Source organism: Primulina huaijiensis, chromosome 8 (genome assembly GCF_012295235.1).
Source record: "Primulina huaijiensis isolate GDHJ02 chromosome 8, ASM1229523v2, whole genome shotgun sequence".
In the NCBI taxonomy this organism is placed as follows: domain Eukaryota; kingdom Viridiplantae; phylum Streptophyta; class Magnoliopsida; order Lamiales; family Gesneriaceae; genus Primulina; species Primulina huaijiensis.
The window spans coordinates 1,265,133-1,284,724 of NC_133313.1; the positions used below are offsets into that span (position 1 = coordinate 1,265,133).

At 35.0% G+C, this 19,592-nt stretch overlaps 3 protein-coding genes across 4 annotated transcripts; 1 reads left to right on the top strand and 2 right to left on the bottom strand.

The window, feature by feature from the left end:
- The first annotated feature begins 374 nt into the window (after positions 1-374).
- On the top strand, positions 375-5,458 carry LOC140982838 (probable apyrase 7). Of its 2 annotated transcripts, none has more exons than XM_073449593.1 (3): positions 375-595; positions 1,780-3,924; positions 4,676-5,458. In XM_073449593.1, the coding sequence occupies exons 2-3, from the start codon at positions 1,929-1,931 to the stop codon at positions 4,987-4,989; spliced, it is 2,310 nt and encodes a 769-aa protein (XP_073305694.1). In that variant the 5' UTR covers positions 375-595; positions 1,780-1,928; the 3' UTR covers positions 4,990-5,458. The 2 variants fall into 2 exon arrangements, with proteins under 2 accessions (XP_073305694.1, XP_073305695.1); XM_073449594.1 differs by lacking the exon at positions 4,676-5,458 and adding an exon at positions 4,024-4,669.
- Positions 5,459-6,389: 931 nt separating this feature from the next.
- Positions 6,390-13,395, bottom strand: LOC140982240 (uncharacterized). Its single transcript, XM_073448673.1, has 11 exons — positions 13,126-13,395; positions 12,636-12,723; positions 11,880-12,173; positions 11,431-11,589; positions 9,085-9,225; positions 8,918-8,974; positions 8,596-8,734; positions 7,396-7,500; positions 7,119-7,306; positions 6,832-6,873; positions 6,390-6,645 (listed from the first exon to the last, which is right to left on the bottom strand). The coding sequence occupies exons 1-11, from the start codon at positions 13,356-13,358 to the stop codon at positions 6,502-6,504; spliced, it is 1,590 nt and encodes a 529-aa protein (XP_073304774.1). The 5' UTR covers positions 13,359-13,395; the 3' UTR covers positions 6,390-6,501.
- A 339-nt stretch (positions 13,396-13,734) lies between these two features.
- On the bottom strand, positions 13,735-18,671 carry LOC140983104 (uncharacterized). Its single transcript, XM_073450018.1, has 10 exons — positions 18,430-18,671; positions 17,885-18,239; positions 16,477-16,721; positions 16,136-16,220; positions 15,834-16,019; positions 15,593-15,760; positions 15,275-15,490; positions 14,578-14,749; positions 14,104-14,275; positions 13,735-14,019 (listed from the first exon to the last, which is right to left on the bottom strand). The coding sequence occupies exons 2-10, from the start codon at positions 18,206-18,208 to the stop codon at positions 13,926-13,928; spliced, it is 1,662 nt and encodes a 553-aa protein (XP_073306119.1). The 5' UTR covers positions 18,209-18,239; positions 18,430-18,671; the 3' UTR covers positions 13,735-13,925.
- Between the last annotated feature and the right edge of the window lie 921 nt (positions 18,672-19,592).

The following is a 19,592-nucleotide window of genomic DNA, read 5'->3' on the forward strand; positions in this document are numbered from 1 at the left end:
TTAAATTATTAATTGAATCAAAGCCATAACTCATAAATGAAAATTTTCAATTTTCAATTACAAATATAATTTCAATGGACTTTATAATATGGATATTTAATTATTATGTAGACAAATATATATACATATAATGACAGAGTTTCAAATAAAGTAAAAGAAAAAAAATTGATAATTAGTTTAATTAATTCTCAACTATCTAAAATAATCAAATTTTCACTTAAAAAAGCACTATAATACAATTTTTTTTAAAAAAAAATAGTATTTTTTTATTTTTAATTATCAATGAAATATATTGAAATTTAAGATTTAAAAATATTATTATTGAGTTTAATAAATTATATATACACACATAATAGAGGGTGTGCTTCATCACCAAAAACACAAAAATAGAAACAAAACCAAGAAAACTGATGAGAAAAGGTTTTAGACTTTGTGTTCGGTGTGACAAATTCAAACCCAAGAGAGACTGTCTGGTTTTGTTTCTTCGATTCGTCTGAAAATAGAAATCCCATTTTCAATTTTGGATCCAAAGGATGGATTTTCCCTCACAAGGCGCAGTCTTTATTCTGTGTTCAAGCTTCCTTATGATCTGACGGTGAGTGAAAATCTTGGCTGCCCAGATGATTATATATAATCTGGTGACTGTTTTCGTTGATTTGTGTTCATGTTTTGTCGAGTAATTTATCGTGGTTGGCTTTGAAGATATGCGGTTTTTTTTTAATTTTATTTTGCTGTCGGCTGTCCCATTTGGGTGATTATGATTCGGAATCGGATTGGATGTTGAAGTTGTGGTGAATTACTGGAGTGCAATTTGTTTTCCATTGTGGAATTGATGGGGGAATGTGTGATTTGCTGTGCGGATTCTGATGTTTATTGTTCTTACAGATTATGAAATTAAGGTGATAATGGAGTAGGATTGCAACCAGGTGAAACTTAAAGAATTTAGTTGAGGTCCTGAGGAGGGCTTTAAAAAATTTATACATTTTATTCTATGAGTATTATCATTTCTCGATAATCGGCTGGACATAACTATTTTGGTGATTTCGGACCTACTTCTAGGAGATTTTGTCGAGTTAAGTTGTGTAGAATTAAAGTTATCTATCACTAACATAGCATTATGAACAATTTTTCGTCAGGCTTTTTTAATAAGTTGATCTGGTTATGTTGTCTTCCTGTGTATTCAGCCAGGCTTATAGAATTTAGCCTGAACTTTTTATTCAAAAATAAAAATCATGAGGCTAGCTCTTGTCTGTTTATGGCAATCTTCTTTCAAGTATGACAGAGCGAGGTTATTTATTGTAAGCTACGAATTGTTTGCTGGAGGGTAGTACTAGATGCAGTGATGTTTATATGACTTAAGGATAAAATGAACTTTTTTATGTAATTTTGGAGTCATATATTTTGTCAGTCATGATGAGATTCCTAATAGGATACTGAATGCTAGAAGTTAAAGGCTCCTATTTCACTCAGGCAAGGATTTTTTTATCACTGTCAGTTTTTTTCTACTTTAGAAATTCTCAAGCATGTCTAAGATTTGGATACGAGAGATAGGGAATGGATTTCTGAAGGACCGAAATTTAACTTTACTGTTGTGTTTTTTATGCAGAAAAAATCTCCTGATCCTATAAGTTTGCTACTTACTATGTTCCCTACTCCAAAGCAGCATTTTGCAATTGATTCATAAATTAATACCATTTGTGTGTGAATTGTTTTAATCATTGATCTAGTATGTTTTGCCCCATCAAATAATTTGGTTTTTCTTACCACTTAATTCTGCAGGACTCGCCCTCTTTTCAACTAGTTCTTGGTATTGTTGACTTCCGAAAAGTGAACACAAGTCTGCTATTGTGTTTTAGCTAGAGAGAAACACGACCATTTCTGGAACAAAAGATCGTCGAGTTGGATTGCTGCTTGTAATTTCCCCCAACATGGTATTCAATAAATTTGCAGATTTTTTTTCATATGCAGCAACTCATTTCTCGGCCTCAAGGGCTTCTACTGTTTCATATAAATCACCTGGATTGCCACCTATTCCTGGTTCCCCTCATGGCAATACTTTATCCAGTTCAGAGACAAAAACTAATATGAGACTCTCATCTTCCCTTCAAGATTTTTCTGCTTATAGACGAGTTGATCTAGAAGGTGGCGATATTAACCCTGGAGAAGCAAAAAGTTCAGGCCACACATTACATCCATATTTCTTGAACAGAGAAAATGGTGGATTGAGTTTCTCGAAACAGAAGGCAGCACCAGGAGTCACATTTGGTCGAAAAAAGTGGGTGCGAGTTATCTGGATTTCCTTGTGTTTATTGTTGTTTGGCTGTCTTGCTTATTCTGTTCACTTTTTTTACTCAAACTGGTCTAGAGGGACATCCAAGTTTTATGTTGTGCTGGACTCTGGTAGCACTGGAACACGTGTTTATGTATACGAGGCATCTGTTAATCCCAAAAAACTTAACAATCCTCCTATTTTATTAAAATCATTGCCCGAAGGTTTCCAAAGGACACAAAAAGGGCGAGCTTACAACAGAATGGAAACTGAACCTGGATTTGACAAACTGGTGCATAATATCTCTGGGCTGAGAGAAGCAATAAATCCTCTTATCAAATGGGCTGAGAAACAAGTTCCTGCTGAATCACATAAGACCACTTCTCTTTTCCTCTATGCCACTGCCGGAGTTCGCAGGCTGCCAAATTCAGACTCTGAATGGATTCTTAATAATGCTTGGTCGATTCTCAAGAGTTCTCCCTTTTCGTGCAAAAAGGAGTGGGTTAAAATTATCACTGGCATGGAGGAAGCTTATTATGGGTGGATAGCGTTAAATTATCACACGGGTGTCCTAGGATCCATTCCTAAGAAGGAAACATATGGTGCGCTTGACTTGGGTGGCTCATCCTTGCAGGTAACTTTTGAAGGAAAGAAACACGACCATGATGCAAACTTAAAATTGAGCATTGGCCCTGTTAAACATCATTTAAGTGCCTATTCTCTCGCTGGGTATGGGCTTAACGATGCATTTGACAAATCTGTTGCTCATCTTCTCAAGAAGCATCCTCAGATTACCAATGCTGATTTGGTTAGTGGAAAGATTGAAATTAAGCATCCTTGTTTGCAGTCTGGTTATAAAGAGCAGTACTCCTGTTCAAGATGTTTATCGTTTCGCCCAGAAGATGGAAGTCCTTCTATTGGAGGTAAAAAATCAGGTAAAGGAGGAAAGGCCGGGGTTATCATTAAGCTTATCGGAGCTCCAAAATGGGACGAGTGTACTGCACTGGCTAAAGTTGCTGTCAATTTGTCTGAATGGTCGGATCATAGTTCTGGAATGGATTGTGAGCTGCAGCCTTGTGCACTTGAGGAAAATCTGCCTCGCCCTATTGGTCAGTTTTATGCTCTGTCTGGCTTCTATGTGGTGTACCGATTTTTCAACTTGAAGACGGATGCCTCTTTAGATGATGTATTAGAGAAGGGCCATGAATTTTGTGAAAAATCATGGAATGTTGCGAAAAACAGCGTCATTCCTCAGCCTTTTATTGAACAATATTGTTTCAGGGCACCTTATGTCGTGCTCCTCTTGAGAGAAGGATTGCATATTACTGACAGCCATGTAATCGTTGATTCTGGAAGTATTACTTGGACACTTGGGGTTGCTTTATTTGAAGCTGGAAAAGCATTTTCATATGGGGGAAAATTTCTTGGCTATGGATTATTGCGGGGGAAGATGAATCCATATATTTTTTCTGCTATTTTGATTGCTTCATTACTTGTCCTACTTTGTGCATTTTCCTGTGTTGGCAATTGGTGGATGCCAAAGTTTTTCCGGAAGTCATATCTCCCACTTTTCAGGCATAATAGCGCGACGACCGCATCAGTTCTTAATCTTCCAGCTCCTTTCCGGTTTCAGCGCTGGAGTCCTATCAATACAGGTAAATCCACTATTCTGGATACTTTGTCCAGCTGTTATGATTTTCTTGGATCTTTATTCTTTAACGTATACAGGGAGAAAATCATTTTTCTTTTGTTAGGTTATGAAGGAAAACAACACGAATATACTTACCAACCATACTTCAAGTGCATATTCTTTGTTGATTAGATATCCATTCACTTGTTTTATTCATGCTATCCAACTCTGCTCAAGATATTCTGCAAGTTGATATTTAATTTTACTCAAATTGAATATAGATTAGAAGTCTGTTTCCACAAAATCTCTAGATCCAAACCCAGTTTCAAATTCCAACAAGCCATGCAAATACTTAAATCATTCAAAAACTCGTGTTGCACTTGATACTGAATTTTACTATATTGATTAAATGCCGACCGCATGGTACACACTTTAAAGTCTTATTGGGAAATAGTGAGTGACATGTGACACGCTGCAGACATCGAAGCTGGTTTCCAATCCAATGCATGCGTAGCAGAAGTTTACATCCAACTGTACTTGACCGGGTTGGTTCAACTTCTGTCCGGAAATTTAATAAATTAAAATTTTATTTGTTTTAAGTTTTGTCCTTCATCAATTTAATTTAAGTTTATCTAAGTTATATAAGGTAAGGATAATCATCAATTAAATTTAATTCGAACTAGATTTTCCTCCGTTCATCTTAAATTGGCAAAAAAGTAATTTGGGAGTTGGGCTATATTTTTCTTCTCTATGTTTTTCTAAAAAAAATGTTTCAGGGGATGGAAGGATTAAGATGCCATTGAGTCCAACAGTTGCCAGCTCTCAACAACGACCATTAAATTTTGGACTTGGTTTCAGTGGTGGTGAAGGTGGTGGCATCCAGTTTACTGAGCCATCACTATACTCTTCGTCCAGCAGTGTAGGGCATAGTTATTCATCCGGCAGTTTAGGACAGATGCAATTCGACAACACTAATCTTAGTTCATACCGGACTCCCCATGGTAGCCAAATGCGTCTCCAAAGTAGAAGATCCCAGTCTCGAGAAGATCTTAATTCTTCCGTCGCTGATGCTCGGATGGTCAAGATGTAAAATGATTCTTTTGAAGGTATAAATATTCTTGGAATATCTGCAACCATTCCACGAGCACATTGTAACTTCTCAGTCAATGGAATTGCTTCTCTGGAGTGGTTAGAAATGGTCAGCAACCATGCCTGATCCTCTTCATGGATGTAGATAGATGACATGACTCTACTCACACGAAACAAAAGATGAACGACAATAGGCTTGAACCGACTTTTGCGGGCCTTGGCAACCATTTTGAGGAAGTATGAAGCTAGATGGGTGAAACTCTTTCTTGTAAGCAAGATTTTAATTTTGTAAATAGACTAAATAGATCTTTAAACTGTATCCAACTTGCCAGTGAAGCTTTGAACATGACTGCAGGCGACTGAGAACTGCACCACCCGTATGAGAAAGTTGAGGCTTTTTTATTGTTAACAAATTCTTGAAGGAGATATTAGCTGTACACTGAGGATTATTATGGAACTTCTTAATTTTAGATTATAGGAATCTGTATACTTTCATTTCATTTCAGCATCCGCATTCCCTTTCCTGCCTGGATTTCCAAATTCTTGGGTTTTCGGAGTCGTGTAAAAAGTTTTTCGAGTAATCAGATCTTTTCTAAAAGTAAGGAGGTATTTTGAATCATTGGTTGTGTTAAAATGTATAGTTGTATACCATAGTGTCCACCAGAAAATGACGAATTAACGTTCCTTTGCCCTTAAAAAAGAACTTTGGAAACCCACTCTCCATTTATTTAATTTTTCGAATTCGTGACATTGAATCCATTCTTTTAGTTTTTTTTTTTGGCTAAATAATTCGGATTGTTTTCTTCTACGATGTCATTTCATGCTTTTCATTTTATGGTTAATTAATCATCCGAGTTTTTGAAAAAGTGAGAAAAAAAAAAGAGTTGAGTTAATGAACGTCTAGAGACATGGACTAATTCTTTACATCAAACTATGAATTCGAACAAATGAAATATTTGTTAAAAAAAATACAGGATGTAATATCGACTATAAAATTAGACATGTTACCAGACCAGATTTAATCAGTTTCAGATTTTCTGGATTGAGGTTTTGTCAAAATGAAATGGTTACGCAGGATTTTATCGAATGATTGTCCTAGTCCGAATTAGAAAAGAATAAAACCGAGTTAATATCATATTTAACCCATTGCTTCACGCCAATTGATTTGGAATAAAAATATTTACTTCTAACATATATTAAATCAAGTCAGTTGATTCAATAATCTGGTTTACCATATTTTATTAGTGTTACTATACGTAAAGATTTTTAATCCTTAATTATTGATTTTCCATATTTTTATATATAATAAGATGTTAAAATAATATAAGTTTTAAAAAATTATTACAATAAATTATTTTCGCATCATGACTATAGTGCATAGAAAAATAAAGAGTTCTCAGCTAGTTCGGAACTGGAATTTCTCAAACAAGACTGTCTATACAATGTGTGGTTGGTGAGAACTGTTGCCTAGGAGTCTAGGACTGAAATATCAAAACTGGATCTACTCAGAAATCTACAGCTCATCTTTTTTAGAAGGATAAATCCAACTTAGTATATGTGTAAACTTACTGGTTGGGACTATTTTTTCTGGTTGCGTCGAGTCCATGCTGCAAAGAGAATTGTAGTCGTGCTTTAAATGAGGAGCGGCTATCCTTTCCTGCGCACATAGAAGGTTATATTTCGTGAATCAGATCTTACATCCCACAGTTGCGTAGGAATACTCATCATTCATCTACATGCATACAATAGAAAATGCTCAGTGCGTGAAACTAGAACCGAAAGTCTGGCTGCTATGATCATTCTTTGGAGCAAAATCTAAATTTAGAAGTCAAAGAAATCATACCTTAAACATCTCGATAGGGCAAATGTCAGAATTGTCACAACCCTTGGCACAAAAAGAAAAAGATGGATCACTCCAATGCTCAAGACAAGTAGAAGCAATTAAGTTGAAGGCAAGACTATAAAGGATACAATCTGCATCATTCCATCAGTAGAGGAGTGAAAATAATGGTCAAATAAGAATTATTTCAAGATGCGATTTGTATCGTGTTCACAAAAAAGCACAAATGTACAATTTGAAAATAGCGGACCTTTTTAAAATGCCATTTCATAGGATATAGACAACCTTACCGGCACTGGAATAGGGTGTTCATTGTGCAGTACTTGCACAAAGTATTTGCTTGAGTTGTTGGATGGGCAGCTGTACAGAACCAGCATGTTATTTCCAGCAAAAGGGGCAGCTGTACTGCCACGCCAGGTTCTCTTCTGTGGGGGTTGAGGGAGTTGTAGAGGTTGTTCCCTTTGTATTTGTTCAAACTCTGAAAATATGACATATAATCAGGTAACTCAAGAATAAATAACCCCAAAGAAAAGGTTGAACATGTAAAAAATTCCAGGGCATTCTCACCAGATTCATCGAGAAATAGCCCAATCAAACAGGAAAATGGAAGCAAAGTTTCTGCATGAGCAAAGCGCAGTCGAGCCATTTCATAGTTTCCATGAGCAATCGCATCTACAAAGTAGAAGAAAAGGGCTAAAATGAATACTAGGAAAGGCACTAAAATAAATAAAACTGTTCTCCAATAGCTGGATATTGTTGATTTGACAAAGAACTTAAGCGATAATGTCAAGAAAATAGTATAAATGGAATTCTGGAACTGGGTTCTGAAAAACACATGCTACTTGCGTTAATCCAGCATTTTGACATATTACATGAAAAACATGTGACTAGAGGGATGCAGGGACCACCTCTGTACGGAATCAAACTGTTTCATAAAGCACAAATGTTGCAAGTTGCAACTGATTATAAGCACATTCTAGAGGGGATACCCGAGAAGCATGGAACTTGGATTATTTGTTTAAATGCCTACATAATCAATTCACTATTTTGCAAAATGAATCTTCATGATCTCTTACATCCTTCCAGTTCAAGACAAAGAAACTGCATCCTACTCAAGTAAGCCAATTCCAATATGTACCACGTCGGGTAAAAATGCAGTTCCACAAACAAGCCATTCAATGATACTATTTCGACAAAGTCTCCATTAAGAATGCAGGTAAGGCAGGATGCATAATGAATATTTCAACCTTGTATATAAAATCCAGTTCCTTGATCATAACTCGAACTCTCAACTTCCCAATATCACAGAAAAATGAGGATTAGAGTAAAGTAACTTTCTTTTTGTTTTCCAAACTTAACTTACAGCAACGGTGGATCACTAGCACTCATTCTTATGGCCCACAGATCCTACATGTTGGCTAAGATACTACTTTGTCTGCAACAATTGTAATGACAAAAGCTAATGCCTTCAATTCTTGTCCATAAATCACAGAGACTGACATTATAACTGATGATTGGATACAATAAGATGTGTTTTTATGAAAAAAGACCATACATACACCTTGATGGGTAAAAAGTGGCTCAATCAGCAAATTCCTCAAACAAATCAAAGTGCACAAATGCCACCTAACTTTTGTTGATGATACAAATTATTATTTTACTAGTTCACAATAATTTTTAGATGAATTGATCCTTGCACATAATCTAAAAATCCAGTCCCACACCTCCTATTGTAAAAATAGGTCAAAGAGAAGGAGAAAAATGCACCTTCATGAGCCTTGATGGCTTGCTCCATAGACTGAATAACATCTTCAAGTAATGGTACTCCCATTCGGTAATTTAATGAATTGCCGTAGCCCTTCAGAATAAATGCCTCCAGATCATCTGTCCACTCCAACAAACCGACCTAGAAGCACAAATTAGTGTCATGATAAACTACGGATTTTTCATGATAATGCTCTAAGGAATTATGATAAACATGCAAATGATAGAAAAACTTAATAAAGTCAAGCAGCCAGATTCTTAAATGAAACTACATATATCAAACCAAATTAATCTCTCATGATAAAACGGGAGAAAGTGTAAATACCTCGGATGGACTAAAAAGTGCACAGGCTTGATCAATTGTATCTAGCAAGGATGCTTCCTGGTTCAAATCAACCATAAAAGAGTTGCAAAGGAACTCTTCTAGAAAAACAACTATTTAATGGCTTAGTGGAGCCCTAAACATAAAAAAGAAGAAAAAAAGACTGTTACCTGTTTGCACAAAAACCATAGTGATGATACATCTTGTATTGTGAAATTCAAACCCCAACGAGTAACTAGATCTTGAGTTATTCCATTTAGTATGGGTTCCTTGAGCTTCTCAACAAATGGTTCCTGACTCTTCCTATAAGCCTGAAACAAAAAAGCACATGACAGCATTTAAACATCGGTAAAAATTTATGTCAAAACAACCCTACAATAGCTAGTTAATCATTTCCAATTGAGCATTGATTCCCGAGTTTGAAAGTGATGACAATAATTTCACCATCAAATGTATGAAATCAAAGCAATCCATGTCCCATGAGGAGTTGAGCCCTTGATCATCAACTATATTAGGTGGGGCAAAAGTACAAATTGCCAATAATCTTGTGAGATGAAGTCCAAGAAAAAAGCAGACATTTTAGCATAAGAATTATTAAAGAAGTTCAATTGCTGACATTGTTTTAAAGAAATACTCCAGGGATGTGTTCGGACCGCGGTATATGAAACCAAATGATTTCAAATTTATTATCCAAATTCATTCTGTTTGTTTGGGAACTTCTGAATTATGGATTTCAAATTATTCTCCCACCATTTATGTACTTATAATCATACATAGTATTAGAATGGATTTCTGTTCATAAATCTTGGAGACTTTTACTCATTAATAATTGCATCAATTTGGGAATTGATTGATTTAAATCCCAGTACATGTGGGATTGTAATTTCTTACCTTTTTAGACTTTTTTCTTTCTTTTTAAGACTGAACATTGTATGAAGGGAAGATATGAAGGAACATATGTTTTTCTCTCCTTCTCATTTGCTTACAATTTATCTTCCCGAAATAAAGTAACTTGAAATCCATCTTTTAAATACAAAACCTCATCCAAAACGAACCTAGGATTAAAAATAATTTACAAAGTTTGCCTTCATAATCCCATCCTATGCTTTTGATGACACCTACAGCTCAAAATCTACTTCATGATGTGGTCAATCATCAATCAACTAAGTCAAAATTCATTGCTATCATTAGGGGTTATAAAAGTTTCTCAATAACCGCTCAAATCGACCGAACCAAACCAAATCACACCATTATATCCATTTTTTCAAATTGAAAAACTGCAATTTCAAAAAAATTCTCAAACCGCACCACATGCAATGGTGTGGTGGTAATTTGAAGAAGAAAACCCCATATAATTCGATAAATTTAGTTATTTTATTAATAATGATCCTAGCATGTTTGTAATTTTATATTTAACATAAATCTAAGTTACTAAACAAAATTTACTTTCCACTTGTTTCTAATTCTTTTATTAGTCGTCATTTCCTCCCAACTTTCAAATTTTGATAGCTTCTCAACTCTTGCAAAACTTATTTAAGACCTGAACTCCATTGAGGCCGAAGTAAATCTCATTTACGTCTTTATATACACAAATGAAATATGAGTGGAAATTTAACTTTAGGTGCTAAATAAGGCTGAAAAAAAAATTCAATATTACCAATGATATTATCCTTGTCTTATCCAGACTCATCCAAAATTTATTGATGTCTTAATGATCATTCGAATGAATTGATTGATGTGTGTGTGTGTGTATATATATATATATAATATTATTCTCCAATTAATCCTTCGATCCCTTATAAGCGTAATATTCTACTATATTTTTTAGGCATTCAATGAATTTTAATGATAATCTAATGTTAGTTTTTTTTATATAACTAATTCATTTATGCTTCTATTTTTTTATAAAATTAAAATGCGTCATATTTACTACTCACATGTTTAATTGCATGCTGAAAAAATGAATTCATATTTTCTTGGTTTCTACTTGTTGATCTCCCCCTTTATTTAAAAAAAACGCATAAGAGCTCAAAACCGCCCGAAACCAACCAAAACCATGAATTGAATTTTAATTAAAGAACCACAATTAAAAAATATTTGAAACAGAACCGTATATGGCAATTTGGTTTAAAATAATTGAAATACTGTCTAACCGGACCGTGATTAGCCTTAGTTATCATGCTGGCTTAAAACACTAATACAGAAAGTGTCTTCTGAAATGTTATGTGGCTCATGGTTCGAGTAAAACCAGATAACTTTAAAGGAAACACACAATATCCCAAAGTTGAATCGGGAACTTCTAAACCTACGAGGTGAAAAGGACTATAATGGATAAAAATGAAAATTTCCTTCGTTTCAATTACATTAGCTATAGTTCTCTGTCCTTGAACAAAAATATTTTTGAAAAGCATGGTAATATCTAGATTTACATGCTAGACCTTGGAAAGGGTAGTTGTACTATCCACATATTCTAATGGTTGAATGTAAAACTTTTCATTAAATGAAATAATCTGTACCTTGTAGTTTTGACAGCAATCATGAAATCTCAGGACTCTATCACTAGCACGGCTTTCACTGGTTACAGCAAAAGCTCGATGGCGTCCTGCACCAAGATTTCCTTTCCCACTAAACAGCCCCATTCCAAATGCTACAGCACTAGCTGAGGCTCGGGAAACCTATAAACAGAACACATGAATGGTAACCTACACAAACAATCCATTAAATGAACAGGCACTGACAAACATACTCATAGCAGATGCTATTCAGAAAACTAAATGGAATGGTACGCAGGGAAAACAGAACAAGACTGGAGGGATGAGTTTAAATAGTACTAAAATAATTTCATGTGATTCTCCGCCTGTCTGCAAGAAGCAGAAACTAAAATACATTGCAAATGGCACAACTGAATTACAACTACAAGTTTCATTTGCCAGTGGCATAATTAAATGAGTTGTTAATGACAAACCTGAGAGGCTTTAATTGGATATAGATCAGGGTGGTAATCCTCATGAAACAGTTCCGGAAATTTATCTCGGGTTCTACCACCTAACTCATACATTTCCTCTTCTCCTTTACTGATCAACTCTCCACCCTTGTGCTTTCCTGTCCAAGGAGATTTCCATCCCCATAACCACGTGGGAATATACTGAACAGATGATTTTTCCTGCTTCAGTTTTCCCAAAAGGGCTTCTATACGAGCGGCAAAAGCTTCCAACTGTTTCAATCTTTTCTTCGTAGGAGCACGGGTCCCATGTCTTGCCTGCCAACCCAACCATGGAATCGCATGCTGATGTAAAAGTGCAAGAATACGAGTGCTAAAAAGCACACATCCACTCATCAAAGTGGTTTCACCAGTACATTTCTCAATATTAATCTAAAAAGCAAGCAATATCACATAGTACAACATAATCCTTTCGAAGGGTAAGTCAAATAAGGTAATATAATACTCTAGTCAAACCACTGCATTTGGCGTATTTAGCATAACACCTAAATAACCAAACTAGGGTCATCACAGCAATGTGCTGGCCCAATACATTTCGCAGATAATGTACCAAAAAAGAATGTAATCGTAACAAAAGCTAAAACTTGAAAATGTGTGCATATTTATTTATTTTTAAAAAAAATGAAGAACATGCACATATTTTGCAGCATGCAGACATCGTTAATTAGGTAAAATATATCCTAATTGAAAAAATGGTTGAAAAAGCTGAAGGAGAATTACCACAAGGTTCAAGTGAATAGGTTGGCACTGATCAAGAGAATTTGATGGCACAAATGAATTCTCAGAAATCTCTTTAGCTACGTGATATCTGCATAGAAGTTACCAAAGTCAATCAATTTACAAAAAAAAAAATTAATATTCCAGAATAGAATAGAAAAAAGGGAAAGTTTCCAGATCAGAAGCTGCTTCAAGAAACATCCCCACCCCAAAAAATCAAATCAAAATAACAAAACCACTCCTTTAATTCAAATTTTAACACCAAAACAAATAATCCCAATTACGAGCCAACGAAATCGACATTTGAAAAACGTTCTCCAGAAAGTCAAATGAGTCCGCCTTACCATAGGAGTACACTAACAAATCCACTGACCAACATCATTACTTTTTCACACAAAAAAGCACGATCTTCTCCAGGAAAAAAATGCCAAAATCAGCAAATATCAAACTGAAAACTCCACAATCATGCAATGCCAGAATTCCAGTAAGCTACCTGGTGGCAGTTGACAAATGTTGTCGAACATCGAAATCTCCTTCCGCATTTGCACTGGAATCAGCGGCGGAGATCAACAGAAGCACAACAATGAATACAAAAAAGGGAGCAATCGCGATTCCCATGGATTCTCGAAAGAGCGGGTAATACAGAGACAAATGTCGATTCCGTTTTGAGTTTTTATATAGGATGAACAGTGGTTTAGATTTTCCAAAAAAGAGGAGGGTGAACATACGACGTCGTGAGCGCTTCCTGATAATACGATGTCGTTTTAGTGGTAGGATCTGGAATGTTGGTGAAGCAAGTGGGTTAAATGTGGCAGGTATTCAAGGATTGGACGATGATTCAGCTCTATTAACAATCATATTTTTATATTAAAATAATAGACTAGAACATCTCATTCATTTAATTCCTTAATTAATTAATAATAATATTAAATTATTAATGATATTAATCATATAAATAATAGAAAATAAATTATTAATATTCTTAATAACACTATTCACTTGAACCTTGTGGTAGCTTTTTAAACCATTTTTTCAATTAGGATATATTTACCTAATTAGCTTGAAAGATTACCTCAGTGTATACTAAAAGACAGCGTATGCGGGTTCGATTGCCATATAAAATTAAAAAAAGAAAAATGAAAAAAGAAGAATCCATACATAGGCATGTAACTAGAAACATTAATAATAGAAAAGGTTATGAGGATTTAGACTTTTTTAAGCGAATAGCAGTGTCTATATCCGTCGATGGGACAAAACAAACCAAAAAAAGAAAAATTTGGGCCACCATAGAGATCATTGTTGTTGCTCATATATCTGCATGTATGCCTCAGAAAGTGCAACCATTTGGGGCAAAGTTTCAGAAACATGAAGATCTTGCATCTCATACCTGGGGAGGCAGGAGATGAGTTAAAGACTAGATATGCTGAGTATTCTCTCTATATTATGAAACAAAAAGCAATCAAAATAGTACCATAGTTCTTCTGACTTCCGCTGCACAAACACTCTATAGGATCCTTCACCTGGCTTGCCATCGTGAACAATGTTCCCGATCAAATCGTACTTGGAGCGCAGCCTTTCATTCTCATTGGGGGCGGGTAGAGGGATGTAATCCTTTAGCTCGAGATTCTTCACAGGGAAATTAACTAAGAAACCAGAACAAACTAGTTAGGAATCCGCTTGATGACCAAACATCCAAAATATAGATTGAGGGCATATTCTATATTCTCTTCCAACGAATTAAATCACAAGAAGAAAAAAAAGAAACAAAAGGTTGCAGAAATACAAGGAACTTGTACTAGTAATATGGAGGCAGAAGTATAGGCCAGTCGACAAGATAGATGCAAAATTTATACAATTAACATTGTATTAGTTAGCCAGTGATTATAAATTGAGACACGTTACTCGAAAATTGGCTTTGTTAACAGGACGGGACATAAATACTCACCAAGGGTAGGATTTTTCTCCACGAAGAAGTTGTTCTTCGTAAATCGACGCATGTGCAGTATGATATATCGTGGTAATTTCGTTACACGGTATCTCATCCTAGCTATACGAGGCCGGACAACTTCTGTCACCGTCTCGCCATCGAATTTCTTGAGAATGTTGAAAAGTGGAACCTAGACACCATAATTTAAATGACAGATTAGTTCAAATTCTACAAGTTGTCGAAGGAAATATACGTCAATATGTAAGATTACACAATCCAAGTAAGATGAGATGTTATAGTAACAAGTCCATAGAAAAAGATGCATCATTATACAACCAGTAGAGAAATCAAGCATATTTTCTTTGATTGAAAAAGAAAAGACACCCAATCTGTCCCTTAGGCCTTATATTAACATCACAAGTCAAAGTAGACAATTTGTTCCAAAAAAAAGTCATATTAGACGAAGTAAAGACCCCAATATTGCTTTGGTGCAGTTAAAATATGCGAAGGGGATATAGCTCAAGCAGATGGCATGCTAAAAGGAATACAAAAGTAAATTCTAGCATTTGTGTCAAAAAGATCAAAGAGTGACTTAAAAAACAAAGAATTTAATTCAATTTTCAATTCCTAAATGTTTATCTCAATAATTATACTGCCTCTAGTTCAGGATCATATAAAAAATGCTCAAGCAACAAAATCAATTTAAATATAAAACCTGTGGAATAATGTTTTTCTCCATTACGTCCTTAAACAGAGGTGGAGGCGGCAAGTCCAACCCAAGCATTAAGAAAGGCATTCTGCTTGTCTCCAGGTTTACTCTATCCACGTCATTCCCACCATATTGTCCACTCTCATTATTCTGATTGTCCTCGTTATCTCTCCTCCCTGCAATAAACTTAGTAGGGATCTGCTTGATAACCTCCAGTTCACCCTACACGAAACATTCATGCAACAAATATTTAGGGTAAACAAGAAAAAGGAAAAGGACAAATATTTCATTTCAAGAAAAGAAGCCAAAAATGTCAAAATAAACCTGAAAGCACTGGTGAATGATGCTGCTCTTCTTTTTTGAACTTTTAAGATCTCCATGCATTGTATTAAGAAGCCATGACATAAATTCAACTGGATCAGACTGAGCACCTATGCGGAATCGTTTTTTACTAGCTTTCATAACTGCCTGGAGAAACTCATGTGGACTCACCTAGGAAATCCATGCATAATAAGGAAATGCAGACCGTTGACAAAATTTGTCAAATATGAATGCACAATCAAACCTGTCCTTTGAAGTTCCTTGCATGCCAGATCTTTCGTGTCAGCTCCCCAAATCGATGAACAAGTTGTGATTTGCTGTTCTGATAGTTCTCCGGGATAAGAAAGAAGTTCCTCAGTGGAGTAACACGCATCAAAGATTGAATGGTAACATTGACAAAGTCGGTCTCTTTGATGTTATTTAACCCCACCTACAAATAACTCACAAATTAATAAAGATTAAGTTCAAAATTACCAAAAAAAAAATTATTGCAGGACAGCAAAAAAATGATTAGGTAAAAACACAGACAAAAGGGAAGTTAAATACCATTCCAGGAAGATAATCAGAACCATCAAGTGCCCTTGACCACAGCCTATTCCTGTCAATCTGCTCAACTTGCTCTCTTGTAAACCTGTCAAATCATACAGGAAAATCAATCGATGAATCCAAGAAAATACAAAATGACAGGCGAAAAGAATTGTAATTCCAAATAAAATAGGAAAAAAAATAATTGGACATAAAACTTCAACCTCCATATTTTTAAATGTAAATTTTCTCCAAAAAATTACACCACCCTTTAGTTGGAGAAACACATTAGGGTGGTATGAAGCCCCATAGAAAGAATAGAATAAGTATAATCAAAGAAATCTATCATGTAACTAACATGCCTTGGGTTGAGAACATGCCGAATATCATCCAGCGATGTGTCAATAACTTCATATCCATCAGGAAGACAGAAAACTTTCTCTGTTCGAAGATTGATGTATACATGATGTCCAGCTTCAAGACTATGCGTATATGCATGAGACTTTTGTCCCCTTCCTTGGTAATATTTCCCACAAACCAAACATGCATAAACGTTCAAGTTTGAAAGAGATACCGAACAAAACTTCTCAAAGTCAAAATCTAAAACCTGGAGACAAAAAAAGAATTTGATTTCAGAAACAAAAATTGCCCACAGACAGAAAACTACAGAAGTTATATGGTAAATCATAACATTAAATGATGCATTTATTGAATGTGATGAAATAATAAGAAATTGATGTACAAACAAAGTACTTAGAGCAATGCTGCATAGTCATTTCAATTAGAAACCTCGAAAGGTCAATAATCGATGCATACTCAAGTACTTTGTTTGTACTTCAATTTCTTAGTTCGTCAAACCAATGCTGTGTAGTCATTTTTGTTAGAATCCTCGAAAAGTCAATAATCCATGCATACTCAAGTACACTCTGGCATTTTACAAGCCAGTAAAAAGAAAACCACACGACTAAAGTATAGTTTGGCACACTCTTTTCTGAACTCAAGGAGATGAAGATGATCTTAGTTTGGTCAGAAGCAACAATCCTGAGAACAAAACAAGATCCTTTCAATCCATAATTGAATTCATGCCTGGCAGAAGGCAAAACTAACAGAACAATGTATTCTAACTCTACCAAGATTTCAACAGAGACCAGTTTTCAAGGTTTGGAGTCAATGGCCAAGTACTTTATTTGCTTTCACAGATAAAAAAGTTTCCAACTCAACTTAAACAATGTAGGATTTGAGAAACCTTTTGATCAAGAATATCTTTTTCTTAAAACCTGAACCAAATCTAGGTCCCAACAGCAAATTCTTAAGAGTATGTATTTAAACAATGAAAGAAATTACAAACTACTTGAAGGGCATAAATTTTAAAATTAAAACCACAAAACACCAGTTTACTGCCTGAAAGCTAATTCTCACAAAAAATAAAAAATCAACATCTTTGTTTGAAGAACAAAGGAATCAGACATTTAAAGGGGATTCACGTGATTTTTTCATTTATTTTACTGCATTGACGCACAATAAACATACCAAGAAGGTAGAATATAAAATGCAATATGATAAAGTATCGTGCACCGGACAAACTCATCGAAAACAGAAATTTATGCATGCAGATACTTAAATACCGATGATTATAATAATAATCAATTTCACCCCATTAGAGCTATGACTTTGAAAATCAATCGCAACCACGGGTACTTATTCCAAATTATACCAAAACAGAATATGCTTGATAACCAGAGCGACAACCAATCTATTATTAGTTATTACCTGTCTATTAACAGTGTCAAGATAGGGACAGTCCCTTCTTACTTCAACAGTGCGATTGCGCTTTATATGGCCTCCTTTAGCATCTCCGTCCTCTTCCTCCTCATCGCCCACCTCATTATTATTGTGTCCATTTTGATCATCTTCTATGCCACCACGACCTCGTCTATAATCCTCTTCATCTTCATAATCGTCATCATAAGAAGCAAGCGGGAGGAGCGGATTTTCAAATGCAAGTTGGAAGGAGGGCTGCTCAATTAGCTTCAGCTTCTTTGCAGCTCCCTCCTCATCCACAGCAATTTCTACGTCCTCGCGTTTCGTTTTCATCTTACCAATAACCTTTCTCTAACTTTACTTCCTACAGCAACCGTGTAACCAAATAATAATCTTCCACTCATCCAATACCACAAATTGCAATTATTATTTCATATCACCATTCAATATATGCAAATTCATATTTATATATATCATTTGCCCTAATATTATTTTGTTATACACACAGTAGAAATCAGATAAATTTCATGACAAAATTAGAGGAAGAAGCAAACCCAGATGCTAACGGGAGACCGCGAGACAGCTCTGCTGGTTCGCGTCCGTCTTCCTCTGCTTCAGTGCTGGTTTGCGTCCAGCCGTGGAGTGGGAGACGGAAAGATTGAAATTCAATTAAAAACCCTAGCCACTATGAAGCATGGAAGAAAGGAAAGGGGGCGATTCTACCCGTCCAGGCGTCCAGCTGTGGCGTGGGCGAGGCGGAGAGAAAAATTGATTGAATAAACCCCAACACGTTACAGATTTGTGTTGAAAAATTATTTAAAAATGTGTTAAATATTTGTGTTGAAAATGTGAATGTTGAATGTTGAAAATTAGGTAAAATTAGGTGTTGAATATTGAAAATTAGTGTGTGATGATGTAGGTAATGATGTATTTTATTTTTGGATTATTTGTAAAAATTTTCTATAAATAGATCTCTCATTTGTGAAGAAAATCACAATTGAGTTGAGAGAAAAATATTATAAAGTGTGTAGTGTGATAATTTTGAGAGTTTGAGATTTTTACTTTTTTACCGTAAATTTTTACTTTTTCACAACACGTTATCAGCACGAAGCTCTAAAAGTCCTCCATATTTTTCCAAGCTCCGAACAGAAGAAAAAGGTAACAAAAGTAATAATATTTATTTTACTGTTATTTATTTATTGTTTATATATNATTAGTGTGTGATGATGTAGGTAATGATGTATTTTATTTTTGGATTATTTGTAAAAATTTTCTATAAATAGATCTCTCATTTGTGAAGAAAATCACAATTGAGTTGAGAGAAAAATATTATAAAGTGTGTAGTGTGATAATTTTGAGAGTTTGAGATTTTTACTTTTTTACCGTAAATTTTTACTTTTTCACAACAATTTGGAATTTAAGAGACGTTTTCTATTTTTCCTGAAACGAAATTGTCGGGTACCCGATACCCGATACCCGATACCAACCCCATTATAATATTCGAACTCGATCCTACTACCATGTGGGGCTGGGTCGGGTAATCGATACTCGAATAAAACATCTAATAAGATTTTAATGTCACTTATTATATTGTGAATAAAAAATCATATGTCCAAGTAATATGATTAACATAAATAGAAATTTAATTGTATGAAAAATAAAAATGTAAGACATTTTAAAAAAATCAAATACTAGTTTTAAATTTTCAAAATGCATA

Coding starts and splice junctions, on each gene's coding strand:
- LOC140982838 (XM_073449593.1), top strand. CDS start 1,929: ATGGTATTCAATAAATTTGCAGATTTTTTTTCATATGCAGCAACTCAT. Junction 3,925..4,675: donor CTGGAGTCCTATCAATACAG/GTAAATCCACTA, acceptor AAAATGTTTCAG/GGGATGGAAGGATTAAGATG.
- LOC140982240 (XM_073448673.1), bottom strand. CDS start 13,358: ATGTTCACCCTCCTCTTTTTTGGAAAATCTAAACCACTGTTCATCCTA. Junction 8,735..8,917: donor CACTTTTTAGTCCATCCGAG/GTATTTACACTT, acceptor TTGTGCTTCTAG/GTCGGTTTGTTGGAGTGGAC. Junction 6,874..7,118: donor AACACCCTATTCCAGTGCCG/GTAAGGTTGTCT, acceptor TTTTGTGCCAAG/GGTTGTGACAATTCTGACAT.
- LOC140983104 (XM_073450018.1), bottom strand. CDS start 18,208: ATGAAAACGAAACGCGAGGACGTAGAAATTGCTGTGGATGAGGAGGGA. Junction 16,722..17,884: donor TTGACACTGTTAATAGACAG/GTAATAACTAAT, acceptor TTTTGTCTCCAG/GTTTTAGATTTTGACTTTGA. Junction 16,221..16,476: donor CGGCATGTTCTCAACCCAAG/GCATGTTAGTTA, acceptor ATGATTTGACAG/GTTTACAAGAGAGCAAGTTG.